Source organism: Sinohyriopsis cumingii, unplaced genomic scaffold, assembly GCF_028554795.1.
Source record: "Sinohyriopsis cumingii isolate HCF-2022 unplaced genomic scaffold, ASM2855479v2 utg002817l, whole genome shotgun sequence".
Classification (NCBI taxonomy): domain Eukaryota; kingdom Metazoa; phylum Mollusca; class Bivalvia; order Unionida; family Unionidae; genus Sinohyriopsis; species Sinohyriopsis cumingii.
This window is the reverse complement of record NW_028316311.1, coordinates 107,501-125,692: the sequence shown is the minus strand read 5'-3', so window position 1 is coordinate 125,692 and position 18,192 is coordinate 107,501. Positions and strand designations below refer to the sequence as shown.

General features: G+C 35.6%; 1 protein-coding gene across 2 annotated transcripts in view; it reads left to right on the top strand.

Moving 5' to 3' along the window:
* Window positions 1–313: 313 nt before the first annotated feature.
* The window catches only part of LOC149770041 (peptidylprolyl isomerase domain and WD repeat-containing protein 1-like), a 28,465-nt gene continuing 10,586 nt past the window's right edge, over window positions 314–18,192 (top strand). Inside the window, exons 1-4 of one of the 2 annotated variants that reach the window (XR_016418981.1) lie at window positions 314–412; window positions 11,490–11,543; window positions 13,873–14,340; window positions 14,984–15,050. Coding sequence is in view for 1 of the 2 variants with exons in the window: in XM_089949490.1 (XP_089805616.1) it covers window positions 11,528–11,543; window positions 13,873–14,243 (387 nt within the window). In the remaining variant the exon portion in view is untranslated. Of the gene's footprint in view, window positions 413–11,489; window positions 11,544–13,872; window positions 14,384–14,983; window positions 15,051–18,192 lie in introns of those variants that run through there. The other variant, XM_089949490.1, reaches the window with a different exon arrangement.

Sequence of the window (18,192 nt, the reverse complement as noted above, 5' to 3'; positions counted from 1 at the left end):
ACCATTTTCAGGTTAAGTTTGCTTTTTCAAATAGTAAATGGGACTTCACAAATATGATTGCTTTTGGGAAGTGGTCTTTATTTGGATGTGGGTTTTAGTTAAGGGTTTACTGTAGGAAAATAGATATTCTTCCTTTTCATTTTGTGTTTTTGCTATTCATGTATTTTGAACAGTAATGTGCCTTGATACCCTTTTGCCAATGTTAACAATGGAACACCATTTCATTCATTAAACTGTACTTAGGTTATAAATGTAGTGTTGGATGTACTTACATCCATTTGGACCATTAGCATGAAAATCAGCTATTGTGTTGTTTTCAATGGTTTGTTTGCTTTCTCGTTCCAGTGCTGATTCAGAAAGGAATGTGTTCAATGAAAAACCATCAAATGAGGAACTTACAGCAGCAACTCAGGTCAGATGGAACATCCTTGTTACTTCTTCAAATGCATTACCATATATGCTCACTTATAAATTGTGTCCAACTGCAGAGACCTAGATCTGCCATTGTATATTGTGGCAGCAGATCTAGGTGTATGCAGCCTTTCAGGAGTAAACAGTAGAATCAACAGCATAGACCCTAATTTAGCTATTGAAGTTATGAAAAGTCATGTGCTTGCCAGGAAAGAAAACCTACATTGGGGTAGGATGAAATGGATCAGATTTGTCTTTGGTGCTTTCTAATCTGGATAAAAGTGACTTATAAATTAATTAGCGGAAAGAGTGAAAAAGAACAAGTTTTTTAAAGTTCAGAGTATAATATTTTTTCTTACAATTCAAAGTGAAAAATTAAACATAAATTAGAGTATCGTGTATGAAATCCTGAATAGTCCTTCCAGTTCCATCACAAGTCCAAGAGTATCGGGTATTCTAAATGAGTTCCAGTGGTATTCCAAATGAAGTTCAAACTGTTGTGCTGATGTGTCAATAGTCTTATTGAATCAGAATGATATAATCCAAAATGTCACAGTAATTCCAAAATACTTAATCCAGAGTTTATGAGTAACTTGTAATGCCAGCGGGAAATTAAAGCAAATAAATCAAATCCTCTCAACTAATAATTGAGCACAACTGTTTCTTCTTCAGATATCGAGCTAGAAATATCTAATTTCCAGGTCATATGAAAAACTAAGATGCAATTCCAAAAACCATAATGAGGTTCCTCTATCATTTTGAAATCACTGACTTTTCAACAAGGTGAAGTTGAAGTACTTTAACTGCCAGCCAATGATGAATTAGGTCACCCTATTTTTACACAAACTCATGTCCTGATGTTTACTTCAATTAATAGTACATCTCAGTATGTTGAAACCAAGCACTATGTTTAAGAACGACTTCATCTAAAAGTACAAACCCCCAGTTGCAAAGAAAAAGAGTATTTAATATATGGTTTAATCTTACAGTCTGTAATCAAGAAAATTAATGCACATGGTATAGAGATACGTTACAATCACTACTGGTCATTGTCATGCATGGTGAATTTACTATGTTCACAGTCATTTCAAGAAACTGGGTCTTTGGAAATAAGGAACTTTTTCTGATCTTCATATACAAGGTTTTCATTGCAAAATCACTTATTGCACACCTGCTATAATTCTTGTAATATTTTACACACAAAAAATAATTATTTATGTTGACCATATATGGAATAAAGGGATCAAACAACAGGTCTGTCTGACATACAATACTTGCTAGCCTAACCACAATGTTAAATAAATAAACATACACTTTTTCTTTCACTTTCCTCTCACCCCTGAACCTGATTATAACAGTAAATAAAATTACTCAAAAGTATTTTTTTTATTTATTAGTGAGTATTCAAGACATAGAGTGGTAGTAACTGATGATTGACAGTATTTGGTTCTAACCCTTCTTTCAAAGAGGAGACCACTCTCATCTTACCTTTTTCCTGGCAAGTTAAAATACATATCATTTTAGCAAGGAAAGCTGGATTTGCAAGGTAGCTGATATTCTCCAAATGTGTTTTGAGTAGGACTGTATATACTGATGTATAACTTGAGTTCCACTGCAAACAATACAAACCTTTATCTGCCATCATATAATGCACCGTCCATCAGATTAGGGTCCTTGTTGTTTGTTTCATTGATTACTCCTAACAGACTGCATGTGCCCAGATTGGCTAGAGCTTTCTGCAGTGGCTGAGCTGGGTCTCTATTGTTTGTGTGTGTGTGTGTGATTCGGATTTTTAACGTATCTTTAACAATTTTTCAGTCATATCGCTATGATGTCTACAGTGTGGCAGTTTATAGTGATGTCTAGCACTGGGGCATCATGCCGCAGGCATGTAGCATCATGTCCCACCAAATCATATTATCCTGACACCTGGCCGACCAGTCCAAACACTAACCTCTTAATGCTGAGCGCCAAGCGAGGCAGATGTTAGTACCATTTATGTAAGTCTTTGGTATGACTCGGCCGGGGATTGAACCCATGACCTCCCACATCATTCATTGCTGCTAACAAACTGCATGTATCCAGATTGGCTGGAGCTTTTTGCAGTGGCATACCTGGGTCTGTACAGTTCGCAGTTGGATTCATGAATATATATAGTACTAAACACCTTTTAATTTCTCCTTCAAGTACATTTCCCAATGACATTACATTAGGAATATTAGCCTGCTACCTTGCAAATCTGGCCTACTAAAGATGAAAATTGTCTTTATCAATCTCATAGGGTCAAGGGCAATAACCCTTACCCATTATCTCTCCTTTCCACTACCAGGTGTCACTAGTTTTTAGGTTCACTACTGTACTGATAACATCATACATTTTACCTCAGATAATCCAAACCATTTTAGTGTTCAGACTGGACCATCCAACCTTCGTTTTGCATCTTTTGTGTGGGACAATCACTCTTTTACATTATTTTTCTAATATGTACCAAATCTGAGTGAATATGTCAACTTTTGTGGGCTTTTTCTATTAAAGATTATGTTAACCCACACTATCATTGACCTTCATTATGTCATTTACAAGTTAGCACGAAACAGTTGGCCCCAGGTACTATCAAAGGCCAGTATTCCATGACATGAGACACATTCCAGCAACTTTTTTGATCGGACAGTCTGGCCAACCAGGATTTACGTGCATTTTAGAGACAGATCTGTCCATTTAGCTGTACTGTCAGTGACATATGCTCACTCTGATGGACATTTCAGTAAGAAATCTGTTCATCTTGCCAAGCCCTTGGAATGGCTGGTATCAGTGATAGCCGGCCAGTCTTACTACCAGCATCCAGGCCGGCCATATGATCAGCAAACCAATTGGCTGTTCTGACAGTACCGGACTTCCAGAAACATATGATAAGTTCTGTTCTACTCCAAGGCAGAAATGATCTTCTCTCAGTTTTACATAATCTAGGCTTTCTAGTGAACTGAGAAAAGTCCAACCTCCATCCATCCCAGCCTGATGTTCATCTGGGTATGGAGTTTATCACCAACCTGAATCTGGTACGGCATCATCTGGATCATTGAACTCATCAAGTCCATTTCCAACAGGACATGGATTTCACTGAGAGAGTTCTTGGAACTCCTCTGATTATTCAGTGTGTTAGAGGACTTAATCCCACTCGGCCATAATTGTATGCACCCCTTAAAAATGACGTTGCATGTACAATGATGTCCTTTTTCAAGTCCCCTCAATCAAACAGTCATGATCATGCTTGAGATACGATCATTCCTACGTCAGGTTTGCTGACCAGGGGATCTCAGTGGAGAAGCTTTTAGCCCACACTTTGCTAAAGTTATTATCATACAAAACATGTTTCCTGATAGTTTTAGCTTCAGCATGCAGAGTGAATGAGCTACATACTCTTTCCATCAACCCGAACTATCTTCAGTCCGAATTAGTTTGGTGCTCCTCTTGGCACAGCCATGCTCTGTAGCCAAAACTAGGTTACTATCTGTCTGTAATCAAATTTCATCATTGACTCACACTCCTCCTTAGGACTCCTCCATAGGTCAAGAACAGCAGCCATGAAAGATCCTGTTCACATACTCGAGCACTACTTGAAATGCATGGAGACAATCCATTGCATGTACAAATGCTTCTTTGTTCCAGTGAAAGCCAGGAAACAGGATTTCACAGGGTTCAAACACTACCTTGAAAAGTACTTTAATTTCGATTCATCGTTGAAAAGTACTTGAAAATAGCTTTTACCTTGAAAAGTAATTGAAACTAAGCCTTGGTCCTTGAAAAATATAAAATTAATCGACAAACAAATGTACAAAAGTTTCTTTTGATACCATTACATCATGTAATAAAAATAAAACTGTTGGCTATTGGGTGGTTTACAATACGTGACCAATCAGATATTTATCATTGCATGCGGATCTGATTATAGAGAGCATTAAAAGTGCATGAGTCTTTTTCAACGATCATGTTTCTTCGTCAATTTATTTTTTGTGGCAGGACACATCTTTGTACTTTAAATCATGGTGAATCATCTATTCAAACTCGAGAAACAAAATATAATGAAACCTATACACAAAAATGGTCACAATTTGTTCTTATTTTACGTCCAAGCTTCTGATTTTCGGTGTACGATCAAAAATTCAGCAGTCTGCTGGAAATTTATTATTGACTATTTCAGCGTTGCAACTTAAATTTAGGTGTAAATTACAGCTGTAAGCATGTTAACAGAAAGGCACCTTTCTACACAATGTGCTTACATCTACATATAAATGGACCTGTACAATTTTGATGAGCAATCATGTGACAGCAGATAAAACAATTAGATGCAGCAACATGCGGCATACTTTCGCAGCAGGTGATTTTAAGATGCCATGTGAATGCATCGTATCATGCATCAAAGTTATTCCAAAAATCGATTTTGTCCAACACGGACAACTTTAGGTATACATAAATTATGCAAATTTCTATATACAAGGTCAGCTGATGTGTCCTCATGAAGTGTGTCGGAGAGAGAAGGTGGGCTTTGGCAATCTCCATAAACTCCATTCACACATGCCAAAGGATAAACACATGTATGTGGCATTAAGAATGTGGAAGATTTATATGGGTGTTTTTCTGCGAGAGCTTACCCATTTCACATGGAACAGAATACTTGGGAAGTGTGTCTTCTACCGCAATTGGTGTCAGAAACAGTAATTAATTTCCCATATACTTGAGAGTGAAATAATCATGAATTATACCTCCATAATGAAACATTCTACAAATTTGACTTATACAGATCTGAATTCAATTGTTTTTGATAGAAGTAAAGTGTTGTTATTCTTCTAAGATTTGCTGGTGTTTTTATTCTTTATTATAAAGTCTCAATCCCATTGCACAAATATAAGGAAGCTCCTTTCAGGAAATTACCACATTCCCACTAATCCTTTAAGTGGTCATTGATGTATATACCTAAAGTGCACTGTGCGTTGGGGTCCTTGAAAAAATTGGATAAAGCCCTTGAAAAGTTCTTGAATTATGTCACAAGAATGGTGTGTGAACCCTGTTTCACCTTTCAAGCCATTCCTTCGTGACTGAAATGGGTTATAGGCTTGGCATACTTGGAGGTCTCAAAGCAGTTGCCTAATGAAGAATACTGCTCATGGGATTGGAGTGCTCTCTGCAAGCCTACCATTTGAATATAATATTTCAAATCCGAGGTTTTAATAGAAGCTGTTGACTGGCATGCAGAATCAACCTTCTTGAGTGTTAATCCCAGAGATTTAGCTTCACAGAGGCATACCTCGAATCTGGTAGGTCCAGTGGCAGCAGCCTGGATGACAATCAGACCCAAGTCAAACAATAAAGACAGACTATCAGCTTCTCTGGATTTGCCTGTATAATTTTGTCAAAAGATTTCATTAATCATCTTTACCATATGTTGGGGTCACAGATCAATTGACCTTTGGCAGTGTAACTTGTGTAATTAGGAGAACGGGTTATAATTTTCATGGGGAATCCTTAGAAGGATACCTGAGGTAGAGGTCAGATGCTAAGCATGCGATCCTATCACCTATTCTCCTAACGTAATTTGATTGAGGGATGTATTTGATGGAGATAGCAGACTTTTAAGTAAATTATGTTTCTCAGAGAATACTTACCCAATCACATTACTTAAAAAAGTCTCCCAACCACCCTGCCATATAAGCATTCTCTATAGTATATGGCTCATCTAAAAACTAGTGACACATGGCAGTGGCAAGATCGCCTAATGGGCAAGAGTTATCTCCCTTTCATTGTTTGTGTGTGTGTGTGTGTGTGTGTGTATATATATATAGAGAGAGAGACAGAGAGAGAGAGAGAGAGAGAAGAAAAAAGAGACAAATTTTGTTCTTTAGTAGAGCTGGATTCATGAGATAACAGGGAAATATTCCTAAAGTAATGTTATTGAGTAGGTGATCTTGGAGAAACATAATTTACTTTCAAATTTGCTTTCTGTAATGAAGGCAGTAATTGGAAGTAAAGTTTTTACTATCAATATCTCTGATACATCTGACCTTTGCTGTACTCAGTAATAATGTCAAATTTTATTTCCATTTCCCATCTTTTTTAAAAACCATGCTCAGTTTCAAAGTTACATTACTGCATAATGATGTATACAATGAATCTTAAACCTAATGAAGAAAAAGGGTACTCAGAGTGGCTGAGTGGTCTAAAGCACTCACTGTTACGGATCAGATGCCATCTCATCTCTGCCTGTGTGGGTTTGAGTCTCAGGCTCGGTCAATGCTTTTTCATGAGAAAATGTGTTGGAAAACGTCATTAAATCCCATAATAACGATAACAATCAAGAAAAGTGCTCTGTATTTAACAATTACCAGTATGTTTCCATTATCTTAAGAATAATTTGTACATTGATAATTGGGGAAAAATATGAAAGTCTCAAGATAAGAAAAACTAAATAAATAATTTCAGTTGTTACTTCTGCGAACAAGACTCCACCCAATACACTTTGATCAAGTGCTGTTGTTGTTGTTGTAGGGTTTAAAGCCATTTTTCAGCACAAGATAGCCTATACACGGCAGCCAGTATTAATGGTGGAGGAAGAACCCAGAAAAAAACCGGAAGGAACCACTGACACATGGGAAGCTTCTGGCAAGCTTTCTCACATACCCACATTGGCCGAACCCGAGACTCTAACCCACGCAGATAGCGGTGAGATAGTAGTGATCACTTTAGACCATTCGGCCATTCGGAGCCCCATTCCTGAATGTTGAGCAAATATTGTTGGTTATTAGTGTAGAGCAATATTGTTTTGTTATTATTGTAGTTGCTAACATATTACATTTAGACTCAATTATCCATATTAAGAAGTTGCCGTGAATAAAAAAAAAATTTGTGGTCAAAGAAGACAAACTACAAAATTTGTATTTTGATGGTTTTAGAAGCTGAGCAAACAATGTGAAATTACTGAAATTATGTCAGTAGTGGCCCAAAGGCATTGAATCATTGGAACCAAACTATGTTTAAAGTAACATGAACAAACAGCAGACTCCAAAAGTGGAATTCAAGCAATAAAAAGTCCAAGGTAAAATGCTTGAAGACATACATGTACACAGAACAGAAAAAAGGGTCAGGCCATTTAGTAAGTATGCAAGGGGAAAAACATTGTTTTCCATATGCCATTAGAAGTTAATTTCTCCACAGCATCCATTATATCATCAGTATCATCATCTTTTCAGATTGAATGGAAATGCCCACTATTATGCAAATTGTGTTGTGAAATGAGTATTTATGGTAGATATGATTGTATTTACTGTGCAATAAATACCCTTTAGTTTTTATATGTTGGTTTAGCTTTTGCTTCATATATAGCAGAATTTTGTCTTATTCACAGTTTCTTTGTTTAACTTGTACTGCATTGTGCACAAGTTGAACACATTATGTCTATCGATAATGCCTTATATATTGCCTGAAATTCTTAGCCATGTGTTTGCCAAGGCAATAAAATCTATCAATAATTATTTTTGCTAGCATTAACATGTGACTTGGTATTTTTTAAATATTTTTTAATGCTTTTAAAGAGGCGTCCGAGGTAGGACTTCATTATCTACTCGGAACTGGAACTGAAAGATGTTTTGGCTTCAAAAGTTGTAAATCCCAATTATCCCCTGTTTTCTAATGTTTAATGTCATTTTTCAAGTTAGCCAAAAATGTTTAATTTACGCAGATGCCAGCACTTTTCATTTGTACACAAATCATGTACACTCGCGTAAGATTCTCTTTATGTTGTGGTTGTTTAAATTTGTTTCTGAATGAACTAAAACAGATGTTTCGTGGACTGCCACATAGCAGCTGCTTTGGCACATTCCGCGTTGATACAATGTTTAGGATTTAGGCTAGCTACAGTATATAAAAGACGCAAGTTAACGTCCTTACAAATAACATACAAGTGACAAGTCATATACTCTCTTCTTTAGCTGGTGATAAGAATGGCAAAATAAAATATACTTACAGTTTTTCATCCTGAATTTCCTCAAAAAGCTTTCTTAGTTCACCATAAATAACAATATTTAATGAATTTCCAGGAAAATGTCACTAATGCAGCACATTAATAAACACATATCAATTAAATAAGTTTTGTCAAGTAAAATTCATCTTTTAGTTCTATATTTTAGTTTTGTTTAAGTGTAATCATCATAAATGCAATGTACCCTCTTGTATTCAAATGTGAAATAGGTCACTCCAATTGGACAGCTATGCCACAAGTGATTCTTTGAAAATGTAATTAAGTGCTGACCATGTTTTGATATCTTGTTATATTTTACAGAATCTAGTTTCAGTGTTGATGGTTGTTTCATAAAATAAATGTCCGTAGTTTTTAAAAACGGTATCTTGTTTGGTTGTGAATCAACAACAATAATAAGCCATGACATAATACACAGTATTTTTGCATACATGTGAAGGTTGTTGAAACCAGTTAAAATAATGTTATTGATCTTTCAAAGGTTGAGCATCTTGAAAATGAAAACAATTTATACAGAAAATTAAACAAATTCTTTAGAAAAGTGCTTTATTGACAATTTTTTAAATTTTATTTATTTCCTACATGTTTATATTTGGTTATTAAACAGCCCAGTTCCCCCCCCCCCATGGTTTTCTTGATGTCAAGCAGTGACAGCATTACTTATTTATTGGGAGGTCCCTCAGTAACTCATGTCTATACTTATAGTGCAGTCTGTGGTTTTGGACCCCACAGTGCATGAGTTATCAACGGAGAGGTTCACATTGGGCTCCAGAGGTCCTGTTTTTGGTTGCTTTCCAAACTTCTTTCAAGAACAACCCTTACAACAATCTTACTTATCTTCATAGCATCTGTGAGGAGAAGTGGTGAAATTCATGCTTTACCAGCAGAAAAGTGTTGTTTATATTTTCAGTGCTAATTAAGATTCTTCTTCGCAATTCAGGATTGCTAGCTTTGAATCAGCTACCTTTGGTAGTTCTTGTTCCTGTTGACATCTATAGTCTCAGTCATATTTGTGCTGGAGAAGATCAAGATAGACTTCTTTGCCCAGTTAGAACTTTATAGTTCTGTCTAACGTAAGAGAAGGGATCTTAACTTTCGCTTTCTCTCTTTACATGGTGTTTGAGATATTTCAGTAGCTACCATGTCAAGGTAGATTGGTTGGACTGTTAAGAGAGCTTATCATTCTCTCGCTCATAACAATTGATGCGGGACCCTGAGTGGCCGGGTGATCTAGAGCGCTCATCATTCCAGATTACTGCCATCTCACCTATGTCTGCGTGGGTTTGAGTCTCACCCTTGGCAAACGTGGGTACTTGAGAAAGCTTGCCAGTAGCTTCTCATGGGTTAATGGTTCTTCCTGGGGTTTTCCAGGGTTCTTCTTCCACCAGTTATCTTTCAACATATGCAATATCAGTAAGAGATTTACTATTTGTATAATTTTTACTCAAGATGTTAATGTCCCTCAGAATCAAGAAAATGAGGATCTGTGATTGTCAAGAAAACACAAAAGCTGCATCCCTTATCCTCATGAAATATACTGAATATTATATTATTCAGTGAAGATAGTTCATTTGATAAACCAGAATCTTATTAATCCTTGAAACGTTGAGAGTGCCACTACCACTTCCACAACCAATAACTTTCCCCCTGGGGCTGTATTGATGACCTGAAATCATTTTTTCCCCCCATTTCATGACTGTTCTCCCTTCATTGGTGCAAACAAAATTTATGTGACAAGGAGAACTGACTGATAGAAGAATTGATGTGCAAAGTGCATATAAACTGATGGGCATGATCAGTCACAATATATCTGGAAACGTCAGGTGCATACAGACTGATGGGCATGATCAGTCACAATATATCTGGAAAAGTCAGATGCATACAGACTGATGGGCATGATCAGTCACAATATATTTGGAAAAGTCAGGATTAAAAAGTCCAGAATGATTTGGAGTCAGATTTTGTACTGTAAAATAATATAAACATGAAACTTTGATCCACTGGAGGCAACTAGCAGGTGGGAAACATATACATCTCATGAAGGTCTTGCCTTGATATACTTGATCTTGATGTACTCTAAGATTTCAAAATATCAGATACATCTCATGAAAGTTTTGACTTGATATACTCTATGTACTCTAAGATTTCAAAATATCAGATATGTTTCATGGAAGATCTTGACTTGATATACTCGATATACTCTAAGATTTCCAATATCAGATTTGTCTCATAAAGATCTTGACTTCATACACTCATTGTAGTATAAGATCTCAAAATAGCAGATCAATCTCATGAAGATGTTGTTTTGATAATCTCATTGTACACTAAGATCTCAAAATATCAGATGTCTCATGAAGATCTCAACTTGATACACTCGATGTAGCATAAGGTCTCAAAATATCAGATATTTCTCATGAAGATATTGACTTGATGCACTTGATGTAGTATAAAATCTCAAAATATCAGATATGTCTCATGAAGATCTTATGAGATCAAAGTTATCTCTGCACGCCTTGCATTCATATGCAGTAATTTGATCCAAGACATAATGGAAACCATTGGTAGGCACATGCATTCAACCTTCTCAAGTTTTAATCTGCATGATCAAGCTTTGCAGAGACGAGAATTTACTCTGGTAGGTCCACTGTCTGCTGTCTGTCTAGATGGCCACCAAACTAGTCTGACTAGCAGAACCTCTTTATGAGTGAGCTAGGTGCTGTAGTTGGATTCATCCAGATTTTTCCACTCAGTAAGGAAATGTCTCTATTTTCTTTAAGCGGATACTATCATCACATGTTACATGAGCATTGACCTTTTTTCTCTTCATCTGTATTTTTATACAAATTGCTGGATTCTTTAGCTAATGAAATTAATTTTCTCAGACTAATATGATTGGGTATATATTCATGGGGAAACATAATTTATTTGCATCAGGTTGATATTAGTATACATCTTGATCTCCATTTGTGAGTAATAGTTGCATTAGTTTTAACATTTACTTTGCAGTTCTTTTGAATACCAATCTTAATCTTAAATATATTTTGCTTTTCAGTTTTTAATGAAACTGGGTATTTTATCTTGTACTCAATCATGCTTGGAATTAAAGGTAAATAGTTTAATCAGTTGAGATTTATGTCTCTATAGTGATCTAATGAGATTATTTTTCATTTTCCTCTTTTTTAAAAATTCCAGCATATAAAAGTGTTTTTTTTTTCAAAGAAATCGCTAGCCTTTATTACCTTAAATTCATTAGAAATAATTTTTGTTGTGCCTTAAATTTATTACCTTCTTTGTGGAATTGTTTTGAATGTTGTTGAATCGCTTGACAAAATAAATATCAAGTTGAATTGAGTGCATGAAATGGGATAGGTTCATTACTGGTCTTTAACAGGACAGGTATGCCATTATTTGCCTGCTTAAGATGGATCACTATACCAACAACATAAATTGCATGCACAAGTATCTTATTAATTACTAACAAGTAATAAAGTTTGTTATGTTCTTGGATAAAACGATTTCTCTGTTATAATATTTGAATTTAGTTTACCTGGCCAGTTCTTTATTATTACATATTCCAAAGGCTTTGTTATAACATTCCTTTGTTGTAATGTTTAATTGATTATTTCGTTTGATTTTTGTGAAGGTTAATGCTTTTGTCACCTTTGCAGAAGTTAAGTAAATAATGATGGTCATTTAAAGAACTAAGAAGTGTAATTATTAACCTTATTCATAATTGGCAGAATAGAATCACACATTTCTGGTTCAGTGCAATTAATGCAAGGAAAGAAATATTTTTGTCTTATACTCTTTGACCAGATAAATTTGAAATGTATTTTGGCTATCATTCTGTACCTATATGTTGAAGATATGAGTGAAGCTCTGAATTACTCACCTGATAAGGTTTATGAACTTCTGTATGTTATTGAAAAACATAACAACCAAAAATTTCAGATTAATAAAAAACTGATGACTGTTCACAATTTCTTTCCATCCAAAGAAATAAAGAAGTAATTTTCTAGTCCTTAAGTTTTTGAAAAGAAATGTTTTCATATAAAAATGATTTTTATGATTCACCAACTGGTACATTTAAATACATATTGACCCTATCAGTGCATGGTAAAGCTGCTGGTTATCCTTTTTTTCCTGAGAATATACTTTTATAACAAACGTATGTTGTTTGAAAATTGAATCACCATTACAAACAATTTCAAATACATTTTTCAAAGAATAATCATGCCAGTCTAAATTGTTACTACAGTTATGTCCATTGTAGTTGAGATGGACTTATACATGAATTTTTGAAAATTATGCAATGAATTTTTGGTATTGAACATTTCTTGGTAATATAAAAATCACTCAAAGTGTAATAATAATAATTTGCTCACCTAGGGTGAGTATCAAACTTGGTACAATAAAATGTTAATAGCAGTACTTTAGCAGCTGACAAGGAAATTAAAACATACAAAATTGTATGATCACAGACCAGAAAATGTGGCCAAGAACCGGGAGTTAAACAGCGTGTAGGATTACATTACCTAGACCAACCATGGGATATAGAACAGAAATCCGTACATTGTGTTGATAAGAACTTATAAGTTGAGTTAAACTGCAAATTGCACAGACCCAGATCTGCAATAATGTGCCAGCAAATCTGGGTTTATTCAGATTTTTAGGAGTAATCAGTAGAACAAGCAACATAGACCCTGATCTGCTGGCACACTATGCAGAATCTCATTTGGGTCTGTCTTGCTTGTAGTTGGACTTTACTTCTAAGAGAGAATATATGGTATATCATAGACCGAGTGGTACCAGGGGACTCCCATTTTGCAAGATAAGAACAACAAGAAAAATTACTTTGCTAAAGAAATAAGACATGTCTGGGAATATGTAGAAAGAGATTGCACAAATTGTGGTACGAGTGTTAAGAGTTATACCACGCAAATTAAGCGGCATGCTGTAAAAGTTGGGAATGGCACAAGATCCACACTTATTAGCGAAAGCAGCATTCCTCAGAATAGCATGGATACTAAGGAAGTCCCTGAGATCTAACCATTATGGTTGGATAGTGGACTTTATGCTAAATACTTTACTGACTACAATGGAATATGTTGATAATGACTCTGATTAAGCCAGTAAATGGCAGTAATTCAGTACTAATTTAGGTTTGAATAATAATAACATGTTTATACACAAAATGCTGTTTATAATAAATCAAGATGTAACAAAATTTGGTATATTATGAAGCATTCTAATTTTCTTTTGGGTGTATTATATAGTAGTTTTCCTTGGTTATATCAAAACTCAGATATCTTTTTATGTTTTGGTCACTTAGGCTTTGTTGTGTTTAAATATTACTGTATATGACGTTCCACTGTGTATAGAATGATAGTTTAGAATTAGCATTATTTGGCTAATTGTGTTTTACTTCCTTTCAGTTATCAACCTTCACACCAACAGGTGTGTTAGGATCCTGGGGAAGCGAGAGAATGCACTGTTTCTACAACTTAGCCTGTTTCAGGGGTCAGGGAAGAAGAAGCCAGGTGTAACAGACATGGAAACTGCTGCATCAGAAAACCCAATACTGCAAACCATCAACCTCAACACCATTCTCTTTTGTACAGCCTTTAAGAAAAACCGCTTTTACATTTTTACCAAAAGATCACCAGATGATACAAAAAGGTGTTACATGTATCTTTCTCTGTATGAAAATGAATTGCTGCAAATAGGACTTGTACAAAACTACAGTATTCACCATGTAGCTGCTGCAGTGATGCATGATCAGCAGTTCTTCTGTGTACATATTTGAAAGAATTTGTGCAGTATACAACGTTTGGACCTCTGATCCAGTCAGATTATGGTTGTTTGTCAATCAGTCTATCTGTTTGTTCTGTCTGGTCTTCATGGTAGATCTTACTTCATTTCACCCATCATAATCAAAACAATATTGTGAATTAAACTGGTTCAGTACAAAATATTTGTGACACCTTAATCAAAAAAACATTGTGAGTTGCAATGGTTCACTCTCTTGTAATATTAAATTAGTATTTTTTATATATGTTTAGAACAGACTGTAGCATTTATGTTTCATGCTGATTGCACAGCAGGTTTTAACAATTCTAATTCTGCTAGATACTCTTAAATTATCTGTCAAGACTGAAAACATGTATGTAAATAACTGTGCCGTAAGATTTACCGATTTAGACCATTTTCAGGTTAAGTTTGCTTTTTCAAATAGTAAATGGGACTTCACAAATATGATTGCTTTTGGGAAGTGGTCTTTATTTGGATGTGGGTTTTAGTTAAGGGTTTACTGTAGGAAAATAGATATTCTTCCTTTTCATTTTGTGTTTTTGCTATTCATGTATTTTGAACAGTAATGTGCCTTGATACCCTTTTGCCAGTGTTAACAATGGAACACCATTTCATTCATTAAACTGTACTTAGGTTATAAATGTAGTGTTGGATGTACTTACATCCATTTGGACCATTAGCATGAACATCAGCTATTGTGTTGTTTTCAATGGTTTGTTTGCTTTCTCGTTCCAGTGCTGATTCAGAAAGGAATGTGTTCAATGAAAAACCATCAAATGAGGAACTTGCAGCAGCAACTCAGGTCAGATGGAACATCCTTGTTACTTCTTCAAATGCATTACCATATATGCTCACTTATAAATTGTGTCCAACTGCAGAGACCTAGATCTGCCATTGTATATTGTGGCAGCAGATCTAGGTGTATGCAGCCTTTCAGGAGTAAACAGTAGAATCAACAGCATAGACCCTAATTTAGCTATTGAAGTTATGAAAAGTCATGTGCTTGCCAGGAAAGAAAACCTACATTGGGGTAGGATGAAATGGATCAGATTTGTCTTTGGTGCTTTCTAATCTGGATAAAAGTGACTTATAAATTAATTAGCAGAAAGAGTGAAAAAGAACAAGTTTTTTAAAGTTCAGAGTATAATATTTTTTCTTACAATTCAAAGTGAAAAATTAAACATAAATTAGAGTATCGTGTATGAAATCCTGAATAGTCCTTACAGTTCCATCACAAGTCCAAGAGTATCGGGTATTCTAAATGAGTTCCAGTGGTATTCCAAATGAAGTTCAAACTGTTGTGCTGATGTGTCAATAGTCTTATTGAATCAGAATGATATAATCCAAAATGTCACAGTAATTCCAAAATACTTAATCCAGAGTTTATGAGTAACTTGTAATGCCAGCGGGAAATTAAAGCAAATAAATCAAATCCTCTCAACTAATAATTGAGCACAACTGTTTCTTCTTCAGATATCGAGCTAGAAATATCTAATTTCCAGGTCATATGAAAAACTAAGATGCAATTCCAAAAACCATAATGAGGTTCCTCTATCATTTTGAAATCACTGACTTTTCAACAAGGTGAAGTTGAAGTACTTTAACTGCCAGCCAATGATGAATTAGGTCACCCTATTTTTACACAAACTCATGTCCTGATGTTTACTTCAATTAATAGTACATCTCAGTATGTTGAAACCAAGCACTATGTTTAAGAACGACTTCATCTAAAAGTACAAACCCCCAGTTGCAAAGAAAAAGAGTATTTAATATATGGTTTAATCTTACAGTCTGTAATCAAGAAAATTAATGCACATGGTATAGAGATACGTTACAATCACTACTGGTCATTGTCATGCATGGTGAATTTACTATGTTCACAGTCATTTCAAGAAACTGGGTCTTTGGAAATAAGGAACTTTTTCTGATCTTCATATACAAGGTTTTCATTGCAAAATCACTTATTGCACACCTGCTATAATTCTTGTAATATTTTACACACAAAAAATAATTATTTATGTTGACCATATATGGAATAAAGGGATCAAACAACAGGTCTGTCTGACATACAATACTTGCTAGCCTAACCACAATGTTAAATAAATAAACATACACTTTTTCTTTCACTTTCCTCTCACCCCTGAACCTGATTATAACAGTAAATAAAATTACTCAAAAGTATTTTTTTTATTTATTAGTGATTATTCAAGATATAGAGTGGTAGTAACTGATGATTGACAGTATTTGGTTCTAACCCTTCTTTCAAAGAGGAGACCACTCTCATCTTACCTTTTTCCTGGCAAGTTAAAATACATATCATTTTAGCAAGGAAAGCTGGATTTGCAAGGTAGCTGATATTCTCCAAATGTGTTATGAGTAGGACTGTATATACTGATGTATAACTTGAGTCCCACTGCAAACAATACAAACCTTTATCTGCCATCATATAATGCACCGTCCATCAGATTAGGGTCCTTGTTGTTTGTTTCATTGATTACTCCTAACAGACTGCATGTGCCCAGATTGGCTAGAGCTTTCTGCAGTGGCTGAGCTGGGTCTCTATTGTTTGTGTGTGTGTGTGTGATTCGGATTTTTAACGTATCTTTAACAATTTTTCAGTCATATCGCTATGATGTCTACAGTGTGGCAGTTTATAGTGATGTCTAGCACTGGGGCATCATGCCGCAGGCATGTAGCATCATGTCCCACCAAATCATATTATCCTGACACCTGGCCGACCAGTCCAAACACTAACCTCTTAATGCTTAGCGCCAAGCCAGGCAGATGTTAGTACCATTTATGTAAGTCTTTGGTATGACTCGGCCGGGGATTGAACCCATGACCTCCCACATCATTCATTGCTGCTAACAAACTGCATGTATCCAGATTGGCTAGAGCTTTTTGCAGTGGCATACCTGGGTCTGTACAGTTCGCAGTTGGATTCATGAATATATATAGTACTAAACACCTTTTAATTTCTCCTTCAAGTACATTTCCCAATGACATTACATTAGGAATATTAGCCTGCTACCTTGCAAATCTGGCCTACTAAAGATGAAAATTGTCTTTATCAATCTCATAGGGTCAAGGGCAATAACCCTTACCCATTATCTCTCCTTTCCACTACCAGGTGTCACTAGTTTTTAGCTTCACTACTGTACTGATAACATCATACATTTTACCTCAGATAATCCAAACCATTTTAGTGTTCAGACTGGACCATCCAACCTTCGTTTTGCATCTTTTGTGTGGGACAATCACTCTTTTACATTATTTTTCTAATATGTACCAAATCTGAGTGAATATGTCAACTTTTGTGGGCTTTTTCTATTAAAGATTATGTTAACCCACACTATCATTGACCTTCATTATGTCATTTACAAGTTAGCACGAAACAGTTGGCCCCAGGTACTATCAAAGGCCAGTATTCCATGACATGAGACACATTCCAGCAACTTTTTTGATCGGACAGTCTGGCCAACCAGGATTTACGTGCATTTTAGAGACAGATCTGTCCATTTAGCTGTACTGTCAGTGACATACCCTCACTCTGATGGAGATTTCAGTAAGAAATCTGTTCATCTTGCCAAGCCCTTGGAATGGCTGGTATCAGTGATAGCCGGCCAGTCTTACTACCAGCATCCAGGCCGGCCATATGATCAGCAAACCAATTGGCTGTTCTGACAGTACCGGACTTCCAGAAACATATGATAAGTTCTGTTCTACTCCAAGGCAGAAATGATCTTCTCTCAGTTTTACATAATCTAGGCTTTCTAGTGAACTGAGAAAAGTCCAACCTCCATCCATCCCAGCCTGATGTTCATCTGGGTATGGAGTTTATCACCAACCTGAATCTGGTATGGCATCATCTGGATCATTGAACTCATCAAGTCCATTTCCAACAGGACATGGATTTCACTGAGAGAGTTCTTGGAACTCCTCTG